Source organism: Acomys russatus, chromosome 1 (assembly GCF_903995435.1).
Source record: "Acomys russatus chromosome 1, mAcoRus1.1, whole genome shotgun sequence".
NCBI classification, from domain to species: Eukaryota; Metazoa; Chordata; class Mammalia; order Rodentia; family Muridae; genus Acomys; species Acomys russatus.
Window position 1 is genome coordinate 47,458,492 of NC_067137.1, and position 18,130 is coordinate 47,476,621.

The 18,130-nt window shown below is 39.9% G+C and overlaps 1 protein-coding gene across 1 annotated transcript in view; it reads right to left on the reverse strand.

The window, feature by feature from the left end:
- Hdac9 (histone deacetylase 9) overlaps positions 1-18,130 on the reverse strand; it is a 792,898-nt gene that overhangs the window by 110,468 nt on the left and 664,300 nt on the right. Inside the window, exon 22 of the mRNA XM_051144941.1 lies at positions 2,861-2,979. Coding sequence (XP_051000898.1) covers positions 2,861-2,979 — 119 coding nt within the window. The remainder of the gene's footprint in view (positions 1-2,860; positions 2,980-18,130) is intronic.

Below are 18,130 nucleotides of genomic sequence, written 5' to 3' on the forward strand. Positions count from 1 at the left end.
ATCCCTGGAAGGACCTACCCAGTTAGGGTGGTGACTTCTCCGCATCCTGAAGCTCCCTAAGAAGATGTGTGCCGTTGTTCAGAGGTGGGTACTGGTGTTCTTGTTATCACGGTTGGTATCTGTGGCCCTTTGGTGCCATTGTGAGCTTTTGAATGTAGATTCCAATTTCTCTCTCTCTCTTTTCTTTTCTTTCTTTCTTTCTTTCTTTTTTTTTTTTTTAATATGACGACATGACTTTTTTCCCTTAGTGAAGAAAAATCTAGGACCTGGCTCATTCAATAGCAACATTCAATATCAACTAAGTGTAAATCTATAAACACTTTATTTTAACCTCAGTTTGAAATCTGTGAACTTCTCAGGACAGCCTCTCCTGTGCTGTGCATGCTAAGAGCCTCTCTTGTTCTTATTTGTTTTCCTTATTTAATAGCAGAGAGTTGACCGAGGAGCCATTGCTAGATAATGACAACCTGAGGCATGCCCGCTCCTCTTAGGTAATGAACGCTGACAAGGAAGCCCATGATCTCTCGAGTAGAGAAGAGCTCAGGAGGAAACAGATATGCAGGGGCTAGGAATTGAAAAGGGAAAGATGGAAGTATTTTATATTCAAATTTATTTAGGCATAGAAAGTGATAAAAAAAAATCTCTCCCGTATGAATACAAATACATTAGTAAATTTAAAATAGTGATGGCTGAGGTCCCAGGATGAGCTTGATACTACAGGGAAGAGGTGGAAATTTAAGAGGGGGGGGTCCAGCAGGAGGTTTTTAGGTCACTGAAGACATGTTCTTGAAAAGAATTATGCCAGTCTAGCACCTTGCCCTCTCTTTTCATCCCCACTAATGAGATAAATGGTTGTACTCTGCCACTTCTTTCCCACTATATTGGGGGCCTCGCCACAGGTTCCTAAACAACAAGCCTACTCATTATGAATTCAAATGCTGTAAGATGAAACAAACCTTCCCCACCGAATAAGTGGTTTTCTCAGCTATTTTATTACAGCAATGGAAAGCTGACTGGCACGACTGAAGCAAACAGTGTTAGAACCAATGTTTCTAGTATCTATAAACAAATACAGTCATAGGGGAGGGGAGTAAGGGGAAAATGGGAGGGATGGAGGAATGGGAGGATACAAGGGAGGGGATAACCATTGAGATGTAATATGAATAAATTAATAAAAAAGGACAACAACAACAAAATCAAAATAGATGGCATATATGCAAGAACATCTCAGTAGACCCATCATTGTGTACATTTAATGCATGCTAATAAATAAAAGAAAAAAAACCCAAAAACCAAATTCTTCTAATTTTTTATTCTACTTTTCAATGGACATTTGAGATTTCAAACTCATGTATCCAAAATTTAACGCAAAGACCAGTCCTTCTACCTTTGAGAGATGGACATATTAAACCTCCACCTCTTGGCAAGGAGAGAGGCTCAAGGACCAGGGTTTGCCCTATTCCTGAGGAAGATGTGTGCATTTAATGCCAAGGGCTACTTTCCCCAGATTTCTGACTTTCTCTCCATGTGTTTCGTATCATTTGCATTTTTCTTAATTTGGGTACAGCTGAAATTTCTTTTTATTTAAAATGAACTGGTGGCCAGCCTTGACAGAAATGAGATTTACCCTCAGTGGGAAGACTCATTTCTATTTGAGGTGAATTCTGTGGGCAACATCACCAGAAGAACAAGAGAGATATTTAACACAAAAAAGTACCTCTTTATTCAATTTTACCAAAGTTATGCATTATCTATATTTTGTTGCTTGTGTGGAGTTGGCTGCTTTAATATGTTTTTGATAGACAACAAGGCACCAAGAACCCTGGGTAAATAATTAATGTTAAAAATAGCCACTACCTAATAATGTTACTGGAATAATTAGAGTGCAGAAATGCTCTCACATGAGCAGCCAACTAAAAACAAAGGTTGGCATGGATTTGTTTCTTTGGTTCTTTTCAAATTAATATAGCACACTCATTCCAAGCTCATCTCTCCCTCTAAAACTACTTAAGTTGTTTTCATTTTGTTTGTCTTTCAACTCCCCCAAAATATGCAATACTGGATACCATCCTTTGTGCAGTTTTACAATTTTTTTTTCTTGTTTAGTATGCTCAAACAGTGCCAGTGTTTATTTGTATGCACGGAATATATATATATATATATATATATATATATATATATATATATATATATATATATATATATATATATATTGCTTTCATACTCAGAGCAAAGAAACTGTTCTTAAAGAAAGTTCCCTTTCTAGCTAAGTTCCATGGTGTCACAGTCTTCAAATGAAATAAAACACAAAACTTGTATTTCATTGTTGACTGGCTGGCTGCTATGGAACAGAGTCAAAAGTTTGTTTCTGCAACCCAACAGAAAACTAGCATAGAACTCAGAGACCCTTCGGATTGCTGCAGCACTGTTGAGCCTGTATTTGCACATGGAAGCACAAAACATTCTCACCAAATAGCTATGTCCATCCCAGGTAAGAGTCAATAAAAATAACAACTACAGTCTCCTTGCCAGAAGCCTGGTAGCTTCTCTAGACTTACGATTTCTCAGATCAGTTAATACATTCCAAACAGAAGCTATATTGCTTTAGTCTTTAAATGAAAAATAAGACTCCTAAAACGCGTGAAGGCCATCAAGTCCACCATAAGAAATCATTTTTGCCTTCCTTCAATGAAAATTTCTCCAGAGACAAGAAGAAAACAGAGCAATAAGCACCATGCCAAACATTTTCAAACACCTCCCCAAAGTTCACTGAGCTTATGTAAAAGGTATTGTGTATCTTAAAGATCATAATGGTGTGTGACCTCATAGCATTTCATGAAGTCCTGAAAGAGATACTTGCATTTAGCTGTCACTTTGTAACCCCCTAGGGGAGGGGTGTGGCCTTCCAATGCATCAAATCCAGCAGAAACCAGGACCATGTCTGGATGGAACTCTCTGGCCACAGGCATCACGACAGTCCTGCAAGGTGAAAAGGCAGCAGTCACTCATGGGAAAGGTGAACACCTGTAAACACTGCTTTGTAAAATGACCTGGTACCGCCTCAGTCACTTCCCAGAAAAAGAAGGAACAGGAAATACAAACTGGATCAAAAGCTTATCATTTCCTTCATACTCCAACACTGTTGTTTTAGCACCCAATACAGTCGTTTTCCTTTCATCTTTTTTTTTTCCCTTCAGACTGAAAAACACCATGCTCTGCAGGTACATTCTGAAGCCTGTCACAGCACACACACATCTGCAGCTGTTTTATCCCATTGCCTATAAAAAAGAAAGGCCCGCTTCTTCCAAAGGAGACCGATGTTTTACAGAGGAAAATTGAAGCTTTAGGGAGAGCCTAGCTTGCTCTAGTTAGTAAGAAATTGGTATAAATTTGAACTATAAATTTCTTTTGGGAAAAAAAACTTTGCTTTCCCAACTTTAAAAATATATATATTTTAAAATATTTGTCATGGTAGGGGGTGACTCTTGCAAAGGAAAAACACAAAATTCCCCTAATAGAATCCAGATTATGATGTGAAGTGAGTCCAAGGCCAGACACAGCAGGAATGTGGCAGCCTTGCTGCTGCCGGCCCCATTTAGACACATCAGCACTCACCTCTCGGCCTCCTCGGGGCGCCGACCCTTCCCATCCCTGTTAGTTTTGAGAGAAAATGACTGCAGGGCCTCAGGAAAAGAATTTATGAGGGCTTCAAGCTCAGAGTCCCATCATAAAAATTCAAATACCAAAGACTATTTAATAAAATGAGAAAACAGCACACTGTTATGGACTTCACTAGTAAGACTTCTGCCTGTGAGAACTAAAACAAGTGTTCTAAGAGCAGTAGTAGTATAGACTAGTTAGAATAGAATAAATAAATAAACAAATAAATAAATATTGTATAGAGTACATAATTAGTATAGAATAATTAGCAGTAGAATAATTGCCTCTTTTTTTTACAACAATCACATGCCAGTTTTACATAAAGAAATTTTGATTGAATGTCATAAACAAGAAGTTGAAATTAGAAAATAACTAAATGAAACTTATCTAGAGAGAGAGATAAATTAAATCAACACTTCTTTTCCCCTAATAACTCTGTTAGCATACAATGCCAACCCTCTGGCTTCTAAACGTATGTACACATGTAGTCCTCTTAGTAGCTGGAATGTCATGTAAGTATGACTTAATCACTAATAGAACTAAAAAAATATATAATTCTACTATTATGTACAACTTACTGATTATTTTCAATAATGTTAGGCATCTTTTGTATGGATCCCCGATCTGAAGAGATACATAAGACTCTTTTCTTCAACAGTATCAGCTGTGACTTTGTTGTTTTCACAGAAATATAATGTATAATCATTCACCAACGTGAATGAATAAAATGACCACATGTTATTGATACATTGCATTAAAGTCTCTCAAAGAATGCAGAAAATTTCCTCAAGATCCCCTCTTTATTTTGCTGGATGCTAGATGCTTTCTAAGCAAAAAACAGCTCTGGTTTATTTGTAGAACAATCAACACATTCTCTGTGCCAATCATTTCTGAATTCACAAACAAGGGGTTTATAATCAAGCTCCATCTCAGGGAACTCAATCTTAAGCAGGTATATCCAGTCCAAAAATAAGAAGATGATGGAAAATTTTGAGGGAAAACTCCACCAAACATCCCAGTTAGCTTTAGTTGTAAACTTCTCGCAGCCTGGGGCATTTGAGAGAAAAGCCTTGATTGAGAAAACTCCCTAGATCACACTGGCCTATGGGCATGTCTGGGGGGGGGGGATTGTCTTGATTATTAAATGATGCAGGATAGCCCAGTCCACTCTCGGCGGCACCATCCCTAGGCAACTGTTCCCGTTGAGCAAGCCAGCTAGTGAGCGGCATTCTTCCATGGTTTCCGCAGCACTCCTCGGGCCAGAGGGAACACTGCTGCATGAATAGCCAGCAAGCCTGCTCCCCAGTTCCTGTCCTGACTTTACTCAAGGAAGGACACTGGCCTGAAAGTGCAGCATGCAATAAAGCCTTTTTCTCCCCAAAGGGGCTTTGGTCATGGTGTTTGTTACAGTAGAACACACCACACCATTATCTGGAGGATTCTTCTCCTCAAAGGTGACATTTTTAACACTCTGGTTTCCCCTCAGAGCAACCCTTAGCCTTTAAAAATGATACACTCTTAGAATGTTTGTTCACAGGGCCACTGCTTGCTGAATGAACTAGTTACTAGTTGTGCGTGACTAGAGAAGTTTTGTGTGACGCTCTGATGCAAAGTACTCTGCAAATTTTCTGTTAAACTAAACTATCTGGCAACAACTGCTTATCAATAGTGACGTTGGTGACATTTTGCTCTTTGACTTCAACTAACACACACTGTCTACTTTGTTGCAAACTCTGCCATGGCTAAAGATTGTTCGTTTCAAACTGCGTCTTAATTATTTTCATATTTTTGACATAAATGTTTCCTTGCCTATATCCCATAAACAGAACTAATATTCCCCAGATCTCTTTATTTTGGTAAATTTAAAAAATACTTTATGAACACAAGTGTTTTGCCTGCAAGTATGTCTGTGCATCAGTGCATGCCTGCTGTCTACAGAGGCTAGATGAGGGCATTGGATCCCATGGAACCGGAGTTACAGATGATTGTGAGCCACTGTGTTCATGCTGGGACTAGAGCTCAGGTCCTCCGGAACAGCAGCTAGGGCTGAGCCATTCCTCCAGCCCCATATGTGGTAACTGTTAAAGAGATATCACAGAAGTGTTTGAGCTCTTCTATTTATGTTGGCATGGATTTAGAACATCCACTGTAGCCTACGTCCCCTCTCCAAAACTCCTGGTGAAATGAAATACCATTGTTACAGTATGGATCATTGCCATCGACGTGGGAGTGGGCTCCAGAGGCACACGTGAGTCTGCCAAGTTTCCTGTCTGTCCTATGCCTATTTGTATGTCCTTCCACCATGTTATGGCACAGCATGAGAACCAGTACCAGATGCCAGCACCACAATCCTGAACTTTGTACTCTTCATAACTGTTTTCCAAATAAATTTATGTTCTGTATCAATTTTCTAGCTTTAGATAATCTGTTAGAGCAACACAAACTGGACTAAGACAACGTTTGAAAGACCAAAAGACTCTTATAAAAACACTAAGTACAAAAAAGGTATAATTTTTGTTAAACAAATTCCTTAAAGACATTCATGGGTCTGTTGTTAACGAGAGCAGTCACACCATACATGTCTGCTTGGGTTAGCATACACTTCCTAACAGCCACGACGCTCCAATAGCCACAGCCCGTCACTGCACAGCTAGTGCTCTATTGTCAATCTCCAATAAAAAATACAGAGATTCTTTGAAAAGTGATTGAATCTAGGACATTATCACAAAAAGATGAAGTGAAAAAGGAGCACTGTGTGGTGGCAAGGGAGTCTGTAGAAAAAATAAGGGCATGCTCAAGGGTAAATGGGCTAAAGCAGAAAAGCCCAAGGTGGCTAAAGCTGGACCAGTTCCAGAAACACATCGAGTAATGCTAACAGTGTATTATAAGCCATAAAATCAGATAAGTCGTCATGAGTTCATAGGATAACAGAGATATAACTGAGCAGAGAGGAAACAGCTTTTTCTACAGAATGACCTATCAATTGACAAATGTCCAAGAAATAAAAGAGGAAATCACCATTTAAATAAGATTTTTTTTAAAAAAAAAAAAGTGAAGAAAGTAAGATTCAGATTCTATGCATTTTTCATGTTAGACAATACAAGTAAAACTTTACTATTGTGAAAACTTATGAAACTCCAATATTTTTTCAAAATAAAAAGTATCATGTAAGAAACATTACTAACTGAACAATTAGAGTATTATCAGCAAATGGACTTTTAACTTTTTCTTTTAAGAAAGATTTGCTTATTTATTTTACTTATGTATATATGTGCTGTCATGAGTTCGTCTGCTTCAGATGCATGTTCAAAAAGCCAAAAGAGTGTTGGATCCTTTGAAACTGGAGTTATATACAGATGCTTGCCAGCTACCATGCAGGTGTGGGCAACTCAGGTCCTCTGTAAGAACAGCCAGTGCTCTTAACTACTGAGCCATCTCCAGACCAGAAACAGATTTTTAAACAAAATTTGAGTAGAGAAAAAAATGAGAGCAAACTAGAAAAAATGAGTTAGAAAAGGAATCTACTGCCCAGAGTTTAATCTAGAAGGAACTAGAGAAGAGGAGAGAGATATTTGGCCCCAGGAAGCACTTAATAAAGAAAGAGCTACAGTGGGAAAGAAAAGAGGCAGGAGTGAAACAAGACACAAAAGAAATTTGATCAGCAAAGACTACTAGAAGTTGTCTAAACATCCTAATCGCTTTTCCTCCAAAAACCAGGCTAAGCATTCAGATGGTCTCTTCCTTAATGATAAATATGTGTGGACAAATTACAAACTCCTCTTGCGGATGTTGGTGATCTCCAAATACAGTCCTATTCGTTTTCTCACTCATGGCATTCAGAGACCATTAGGCAGTTTACAGAATGTTAACCCCAAAATAGAGTTTGGAGGAGTTAAAGAGATTCTCTGACCAGACTCTCAGTGGAGTCGTTTGCATACTCACTATAAAGGCTTACATCGTCTATTGCCTTCTTAAACACCAATGGAAAACAAGAGAATTTGTTGACTCATGAAGAGACCCGAGAGTATGGGGGAAACACATTAAAATCAACTTATAAACAACTAGAAAGAAACAGATACAGTTCAGGGAATAAAAAATATTCTCAAACATACATTACATACAAATAAATATATTATATGTAAACTCAGACAATGCGTGCATATTTATGCATATACATGTATATTTAAAGATAGGATTTCACTATGTACCTGAGGCTGTGTATAGTGTATACATGTATGCAGTTTAGTCTTTTCAGTGCTATGACTAAATATATGACAATAAACAATTTAAAGATGAACTGTTTCAGTTAGCTCACAGGTGGAATGTATAGCCCACTATGGCAAGAATGCCTGATGGCGGATTCTAGAAACACCTGGATCACATTCATGGATATCAGGAGGTAAAGACTGTCCAGGAAGCCAGGCTTGTCTGTATGCCTCAAGGCCAGACAACTGAAGATCTAGGTAAACGTGGGCTCCCGAGAGATCTGCTTGAAGCAGTAATGCTGGTGTGTTCCTTCCATCCTCTTAAAGAGCAGATTGGCTACACTGACAGTGAGTTAGGTGAAGCCCTGTCCTTCAGCTGAACCTCACTAATGATTTACTATGGCTCACAGTGGCATGTGCTGAGTGCTGAGTGAAAGACATCACACACTCATTTCACATGTGCCAATGCAAGAAGAGAGCAGCGAGGAAAACTGTTCTGGCATTAAAGAAGAAACAGGCTCAGCTCTATAACCTGAAAAAGTGTGTGTGTGTGTGTGTGTGTGTGTGCGCGCACGTGTGTGTGTATGGTGGTGTACACATGCCAAGTCCTGCATGTGGAGGCAAGTGAACACCCTTGGGTGTCACTTCTCACCTTCCAACTTGCTTGATACAGGGGGGTCTCTTTGTTGTTTTCTTGCTGTATACGACAGCCTATCCAGCCTGGGAGGAGCCTGTCCTACACATCTGGCCTCTGTGTGGTACCGAAGATTTCAACTCAGGTCCTCACATTTACACTCCAAGTGCTTTCCTGGCCTGAGATATCTCTGTGTTATTCAACTCAGATTTGAAAACATCTGACTCCATAGACTTCCTCCCAAATATTACTTTATTTGTTGAGGAGTCATTCATTGCACTCTGTGCTGTGGGAAGCACTATGGTAGATGGAGGCTTGAAATAGAAAGGACTTATAACTCTACCCTAAAGGAGATTGCAGACTATAGGACTACAATAAGAAAAAAAAATGTTTTTGCAGTACTGTAGATTAAGCCTCAAGCACACGCACTGTACTCACAGATACAGAAGACAAGAGTCACCAGGAGGGACAAAACAGCAAGAAGGAAGCCCACCGGAAATGAAGAATGAGTACAGACATCAGTTAAGGAATTGACAAGAAAAAAGAACCAGATACTAAAACAAAGAAGATAGCTCATCAGGCAGCGTGCAAAAGGAAGGCATGCAGAGCCTAAAGAAGAGCGCTGAGAGTGGAACTCTGAGTAGCAATGGCAGAGGAAGCTGAGGGCCAAAGGATCCCAAGATCTGCATGCTGTTCAGGGAGAATGTGGCAGTGTCTTCTGAGGCACAGTCATGGTTGTATCTCCCTGAAAATTCAAATCCATTGCTCAAAAACCTCATGGAAAGATATCCTCAATACTGTTTTCTTCTCTGGGCCTTGCCCAATATCTGGTCATCTGGTCTGTGTCTTTCTTTAGTAACATGCGCTGTTCATAGCTAGAGAGCTATGCTTGCAGGAATGCATTACAACTTCAACCCATTCATTTCTTTGACTTCATGAATTTTTACCACTCATTTATGCCATTATCCAGGGTTACGGATAGTTCTGATCTCTTGACTTCTCTGCCTTCACATCTAAACTGAGAAGAAAAGAGTGTGTGGGAACAATCAATCAGTCTATAGCCTTCCCACCCCGAACGCACCTGATTTCATCTGAGCAAGTTAGCACTCAGGAAGAAATAGGGTAAGACATAAATTTTGAAGAAGGAATGACTGCTGGGGACACTGAGACTGACTGATATATCTAGTGTATAAAGCAGGGAAAGTCATGTGTACGGAAGAACAACTTCAGATGGGAAAGCATGTGCAAATGCCCTGAGAGGAGCTTGGGGGTACTCAGAAGACTCGGAGGATGCTATTGTGGTCGACCCAGTGCTAAAAGTGCAAGACTATTGCATATGGTGAGAGTCACATAGGTGGTATTGAAGCCAGGGGAGGTTGGGCACTAGAGGCCACTGCAGTGCTTTGAATGTAATCCTCAATAAATGAGAAGATGCTAAGGGATTGGAGAGGGCTATACTATGTTCTGATTTATGACACCTCAAAGGATTTCAGTCCCCCGTATGGCTGATTTATAATGGCATACTATATTCATGCATATGTGAATTATAGGTGAAAATTCATGTTTACATTTTTCTGCATGTGTAATTTTAGGTCATGGCTTAAAGGTATTAGATTATGAGTTAGACATTTCCAAATAGTACAAGATGTCCAATTTTTTTTTTATTTTCTTACAAAGCAAAGTACACATGACGTCATGTACATTTTCCTGCATTTGTACATAAAATGCAAGGAACAACACCCTCCAGAAAACATCATGACAGCCCACACTTGAACTGGCAAAGAATAGCACTATATCTCAACCTGACAGATGCTTAGAACATTCCCACCATCTCTATCACCACTGGACCAGTGTGAAAGTGTTAAAGGGCATCTGTGGGGAGGATCTGTGCTATGGCCACTGAGTACACCCAGTGGGGTGTTTATAGTCAGTTACAGAGGTCCTGACTTAGGTCCTATATTTCTGTTCATCTTACATTTCCTACTCAACTACACACACACACACACACACACACACACACACACACACACACACCTCCTTAAATACATAATGGATGCCCTCCTAAATACACCCAATACCTACCCTCCACTAAATGAATCCACACTCAACAGATGTACCCCAAACACACCTAACAACACCCTGCACATATATACCCTTAACACCCATTCTTCTGCACACATATCCTTGTACATATACTCAATACAATTCCAAACAGATATCTACAACACACACACACACACCAAACACACACAGATGCCCAACGCACAATATATGTATCCCCAACACCCCTAATGGTCACATCTCAACTGCCCCCTACAAGAATGCTCCAACATAAACTTCCAACACACAAACACCTTGAGTATGTGTGCACATACACACATTCCTTATACAAGATTTATTTTGTTCTCTCAACTTGTACACACATGTTAGTCCTTTTGTACTTTAATTCTCTATCTTTGGCAACTCTTTTTCTTTCCCTCACCCACAACCAATGCATTAAGAAATGCCATTGCCTACACTTTGAAAACATATCTGGGAAATTACCATCTCCCAGAACCACTAGCACTCTCAACCTAAATGTGTCAAGATCATCTTTCTGGTACAGCTTACATGGCTCCCTCTGCCTCATGTGGACTGCAGCTAGCCAGGGCAGCATAGTTGATCAGATCCCCATCATCCTCCTCAGGGCAAAACACAATTTTAATGACCTACAAGTCCCTGGACAGTGAAGCTGTCCAACACAGTTTTGATTCTGTTTTCCTGTTCTTGCCAGAACACTAATCAGAAATATGCCTGACTCACTTTGGCCAAAGGAGTGTTTTTAAAAACCTAAATATCTTTGTAGTAATATACATTTCTTTTTTAAGACTAAATAATATCTCACTGGATGTAAGCATTGCACTTCCTTTTTTCGTTCTTTTCTTTTTTATTAATGTCTTTAATATTTCACGTTACATCCCTATTGCAGCCCCTCCCCTTCCTCCTCTCCTCTTGGTCTGCTGCCCCTCACCCACCCTCTTCTCTCTTTTCCCCTTCCCTTTCTCCTCAGAAAAGGGGCACCTCTGCCCCTCGTACCAACCCACCCCAGCACATCAAGTTGCATGATGGCTAAGCTCATCCACATCCTCTTCCACAAGACCAGACAAGGCAGCCCAACTAGGCAAACATGATACAAAGTAGAGTCCGTGTCAGACATAGCTCCTGCTCCACTTGTTAGGTGACCCACATCAAGACCAAGCTGTCCATCAGTTACATATGTGTCAGGAGCCTAGGTCCAGTCCATGCATGTGCTTTGGTTGGTGCTTCAGGCTCTGTAAGTCCCCATGGGCCTGTTAGTCTTCTTGTGGAGTTCTTGTCCCTTCTGGGTCTTTCTATTCTTCCCCCCAACTCTTCCACAAGGCTCCCCAAGCTCCACCTAATGTTTGGCTGTGGGCCACGGCATCTGTTTTGATCAGCAGCTTGGGTGGAGCCTCTCAGAGGACTAGGTTCCTGTCTAGCATACAAACATGGCAGAGTATCATGAATAGTGTTAGTGGTTGGCTCTCTCTCATGAGGTGGGTCTCAGGTTGGGCCAGGAATTGTTTGGCCATTCCCTCAATCTCTGCTTCATCTTTATCCCTGCATATCTCATAGGCAGGGTAAAATTTGGATTGAGTGTTTTGTGAGTGGGTTGGTATTCCACTCTCTCCACTGGAAATCCTGCCTGGCTAGGAGATGACAGCTTCAGTCTCCCCCATTGCTAGGAGTCTCAATTAGAGTCACCCCCATCCTCTTAGGAGCCTACCCTGTTTCAGGCCTCCAGCTTGTCTCAGAGATGTCATCCCTGTGATTCCCTTTTCTCTCCTAGTCATTTTGCCTCCCACTCCTGCTCTTCCCACATTTCCTTTTGTACTTTCTTTTTCATCTATCTGTCCATTAAAAGATATTTAAGTTGCTTGCTATGATGAGCTAGGACTCTACACACTAGCAGTGAAAAAGCCAAATGGTGCTGACAATTTCTCCTCTAACATTGACTGCTTTTGTTTTATTTCCCCCCTCTATGTCACCCACCTCCCCAAATGACACACTTACCTATCTATCTACTATCTACTGTCTGTCTGTCTATATATCTATCTGTTTAGTGTGTTCCTTATGTATTTTCTGATTACTTCATTCACTGCAAGATTCTATTCATCTGTGACAAATAGGGGATTCTTATTCACCAGAAGCATGTTTAACATGTGGGAAATATTCAACAAATAGTTGGTTGAATAAAATCTCAAATAGAGCTCTTTCTCTCTTATTTGACTTCTTTTTTCATTTATTTCAGCTGAAGTTTTCTTGAGTCTCCATTCTTCCTTGGGCAGGACACCTCACAGATACATCTGTAATGGCTGTTTCAATGAAGGTCATTGCCTTTGCTTATGGCTTCATTGGATACCAATATTTACTTTTAGTGTAAAAATCAGAACTATAAAGCTCTACAGAAGCACCCAGAACAGGAACGATAAATCTCAGCATGCATCCATGCTCATTCTGTTCATGTGATCTATCAATTGCACTAGGGAACATTTACATAAATCATGCACAGTGCAGAGCATAGGCCATGCACTGCCTGTGGATCCCAACTTCTCCAGACAGCACAAAATGTTACTCTCCCTCCCTTTGTCTACCTAGATTCCCTTTCTGTCTCCACAATTCTCCTTACAACAAATTCCCACTTGTACTTTTGTACACTGACCTACATATTTCTTCCTTTATTCATCCAATTAGCTGTTGAACTCGTAAAGCATCACTTCTTCACAATACTTTTCTGATGGTTTTGGAACACGCCACGAGAAAGAAGAGGAGTCATAATAGGCTTTCAAGAAGGGATCGAATCCAGCAGTGCTTCCCATTGGCTGCCACCTCACAACCGAATTCTTGTTTTCAATGTGTGATATTCCCGGGTGGTAAGATGCCTGCATTCCAACTCAACACCTTCAGTTTCTCTTCTTGGCCTTGCTTCTAATTCTGCAGGCTTAGTGAGTGTTTTTGCTTTCTCAGTGAGGGGCTGGAAGACTCACCTAGATGACCTACCTCTGAGGTCAGATGAAGCTCTCACATGTCATGTCTATTTCTGATCACAGAGCTACTGTGTTACACACATGTTTCTTACTTTTTGTGTCCTGAAACTCAGCATCCTTTCTTGTCAAAGTCGTGGGCTAACGCTTCCTGGTTTGATGACTTGTCTTTCTTTGCTGCTGTTAGATTCCATAATCAAGCCCCATCACCCTCAAGGATGAAGGTAGCATAACTGCCCACTTCTATAGAGGACATTATTTATGGGTGGCAGACATGGCATAACAATATATTCTAACTAGGGCAACATGTGTCTATTCCTTTATATTCAAAGTATTATAGTTTTAAAAATCCATTCTTCTTATTATAGTTTTCAATAGGACATGTAATACATTTATATTGCTTTAGTATATTAAATACCAGTGCTAATTTTGAACTCTACCTTTAAAAGAAAATGAATACTTCAAATGACTAAGGGATTTTGCTTGCCCAAGAGGTGCCATATAGCTATTAACTTCAACTAACTCAGAGATAGTAATTAATATACCTGCCAACTGAGGAATGATGAGCGATAAACAAATACTTTCTCAAAAGTATTTCTCTCTGGCTCTGGAATATTTCTAGGGAGTATAATGTTATTATATTTATGCTAACATATTTGGTATTGTGCTGAATAAGAAATGATGCTAGCTCTCTGTAAAATTTTACACTTGAGTGTAGCAGGCTAAGCAAAAATGATAAGACTGATTATCTTTGGGTAAGGAAATTTCTGTCTGATTAACATAAATAATCACACTGACAATACAGGAGTTCACAGATTCTGCTGCTGTTAAACACCATATTGATGTCTCACCTAGAAAGGCTGGGACAACAGAATTAGAAACTTAGAGACACGGTGAGCTTGGAGTTTTCAGAGGCCACAGGAGAGAGCATATAGAAGCAAACATTCTTTTGCTGAGAAATGTATTTTAATACACATGTATGTATAAACTGTCTGTGCTGTGTACTTCCATTTTCAGTCATTATTGAACAAAAGGATATAAATGTCATGTATTTTAATATACCAAAAATGTGGCAATAATTTTGCAGTGGTGGTTCTTAAGAAGTATTTGTTGTGACTCCAAATGTGGGCCAAGTAACTTACAGATGGTCTTCTTACATAAATATCTTTATAAGCATTCCTAAACCAAGGCTTCAAATCTGTAAAGGCAAAGGGTAGAAGGGAATGGGGGTCCATCATGTGTTCTTCCATAATCCAGTTAAAAACAACTCAAGTCCTCAGTCAATGATGGTGAGTCATCATGAGGTGAGGGCCAAGGGTCTTAATCATTCTTAGCTTGACTCCTTATTTTTAAGAGGAATTTGTTTATTGTATGTGCATGTGTGTTGTGTGTGCATGCATGTCTATGTATTATACATTCCCAGTGCCTTCAGAGCCCCAATGGCTTGAGTTACAGGTGTATGTATGCTGCCATTTTGGTGCTCGGAATTGAACCACAGTCCTCTGGAAGAACAGCTAGTGTGCTTAACCACTGAGCTATCCTCCTAGCTCCCCCCACCCCCCCGCCCAGGATTATGCTTAAATGATACATTTAAGAAGCCTCTACAGAAATATTCATAGCAATCAAAACAAAATTTCAACTTTATTCCAAATAAATGCCAAATATATAGGCAAGGAAGAGAGCACAAGCATTGGCAGAGAACAGAGGTCACATGACATGGGCAAGAGGGGTAGCACAACCTCCAGTGACATGTATCTTTGCAAATCTATAGCAACACAGTGGCTCCAAAAACTTGCTCTAATGAACAGAAAGTAAAATAGAAAATGATAGTACAAACTTCTTGACTGAAATAGCAGAGTGTTGTTCAGAAAACCTAGACAATGTGATTTGTTTGTTTGTTGGAATGGGCTCATAGCAGGAAAATTAACCACCTACATGTAGCAAACAATTCTTGCGGTGAAGAATGAGATGACCGTGACATGTGAACTTTGAAAACTTAATTTTGTGCCCATTTCTTGTTATTACTTTTTTTATCCAAAATAATCCCTACAGAGATTTTTTTCTGGTCATAGGCTTTCTCTGCTTTCAGTGGGGTGCAATGTGGGGCTTAGTAAACTTATTGCATTTCCCATCGCCCCAAGAATAGCACAAAATATTCTTTTTTGTAAAGTTTCAAATAAGCCTCTCTTTGGTCTTACCACAAGTGATTGCATACCATAAAATATTATTACATAAAGCCAAAGGACTGTGGCTAAAAATTAAACTCAGGATTCCAATAAAATCACACACACACACACACACACACACACACACACACACACACAACACAAGCGTGAGAATGTTAGCCTTTATATTTCTTCTCAAAGAGAGAACTTTGCAGACAGAAAAAGAAGGAAAAAGAAAGGTCAGACTTTGCTGTAAGTAAATGTTCTGTGGTTTACAGAATTCACAAAATAAATTACAGCATGACATCCTTTTCAAGGAACTGTTTGTGTCTTTGGAAAATGTGTGTATTATTTTTGGTGAATTCTACCTTTTGATGTGGCCTTTCTGAGGGAGGCAGCATCATCAGTTTTTTTTTTTAAATGAGTAACAATGTAAGATGAACAAGACAAAAGGCAACCTCATTTAGTAACTAAAATCCTCTTGTTCCCCTAGGCATAGCCAGAAAGGGACCAAGAAAGAAGACAGAACTTGAGGCCTGCATGGATCCCTGAAGTTCAGAGAAAGGCTGAGTCCTTAGTCTGGAGATTAGGCCAAGACCAAGGACTTTGGACTTCATTCATAGCTAAAATGGCTGGGGGATAGAATTAGTCTCTAGGATAAAGAAACATGTTATTTTTACTGAGGGCCAGTTCTAGCAACAATAAGTGTATCAACCACTTTGACATAGTACTATGTGCCAGGGATGGGGTTTTGCAGTTGGTATAGACCTTCCAATATCTCATGACTACAACAGACTTGGAATCATGCATTTTACTTGAAAATATACATTTTATTCAACTATAAATCTCACAATTTATAGGTAAGGAAATTGAGACTATTTTGAAGCTAAAAATTTTGGTTAATTTAATCAATTAGTTGATTGGATTATGATTCAAACTCAGATTAATCTTAATCCAATGGTTGTATATTCTGAAATGTGATGATTTCTCTGACTTTTGCCTGAATTTATGGATGAAAATGTATTGCTTTTAAGTGATGAGTCTCTGTGAAACTAAGCTAGTGCACATGTGTTCCTAATTAAGCATTCAATGCTTCTACAAAGGAGAAGCAGGCATACAGTCTTCTACTTCCTGGGAGATGGTAGCCATTAGGTTCCAATTTATTCCTAGGTACAATAATTACAAGTTTTCCATAGTGCTGTGGTAAAGTAGTTGATATTTACTATTTTTAAACATTTATTTTAATATTAAAGGTGTGTGTGTGTTTGTGTGTGTGTGTGTGTGTGTGTGAGAGAGAGAGAGAGAGAGAGAGAGAGAGAGAGAGAGAGAGAGAGAGAGAGAGAGAGAGAGAGATTTTAGATATTTTGTGGGAGTGCTGTGAATGCAGGTATCCCCAGAGACCAAAGATATTGACTTCCTTGGAGCTGGAGTTATAGGCACTTGTGAGGTACCTAATGGGTATACTAGGAATCTAACTGGGGTGCCCTATAAGTCCAGTAATGAGGCTTTTTAAAAATAGTGAGCCATTTCCCTAGCCCCTGATATATACTATATGGGAAAATGCAGAAATATTAGTGAGGTTGCAGATTGTCAATTCGTTTCCTATGAAAACAATTTCTAAAAAAACTCAAACATTCCAGATATAAAAGTTATCATTCACTGTTAACAAGTGTTCTGACTCCAGCCTTGACTGTCTCCTTATGGGGTTCATGAAGCCTCTGGGTCCTTCTATCCCCCTCCCCTGCTAATTATTCCTTACCACTCTCGTGGCTCCACCTGAAGTACAGAAGCAAGCCCCGGCACCTGAGCAGATCCCCTGCTGAATGGAGACTCTCAGAGGGCATCTATGTTGGCCTAATATCCACCTATAAGTGAGTATATACCATGCGAATCTTTCTGGATCTGGGTTACCTCATTCAGGATGATAAAATTTTCCTTGTTCTTAATAGCTGAGGAGTATTTCATTGTGCAAATGTACCACAGTTTATTTATCCATTCTTCAGTTGAGGGACATCTAAGTGTTTCTAGATTCTGGCTATTATGAATAAAGTTACTATGAACGTAGTTGAGCAAATGCCCTTGCTGTATGGTAGAGCATGAAGGCCGGCAGATCTGGACCCGGGTGGGGGGGGGGGTGGCTGCGCATACTGTTGTACCAACCAATAACAATGTATGTAGTAAACCTAGACCCCTGTTCAGATCCAGCCAATGGACAGCTCATTCTCCACAGTTGTGAGGAGAGTAGAGACTGCCTCTGACATGAACTTTGGTGTCTCCGATTTGATCATTTCCTTTTGGTGGGGAGGCCCAGTGGGCACACAGAGGAAGGGGAAGCAGGATAACTGGATGAGGCCTGATAGGCTGTAGCCATATGGTGGGGTAGGAGGTCCCCTTCTGTCAGAGGTCTAGGGGAGTAGAAGAGTG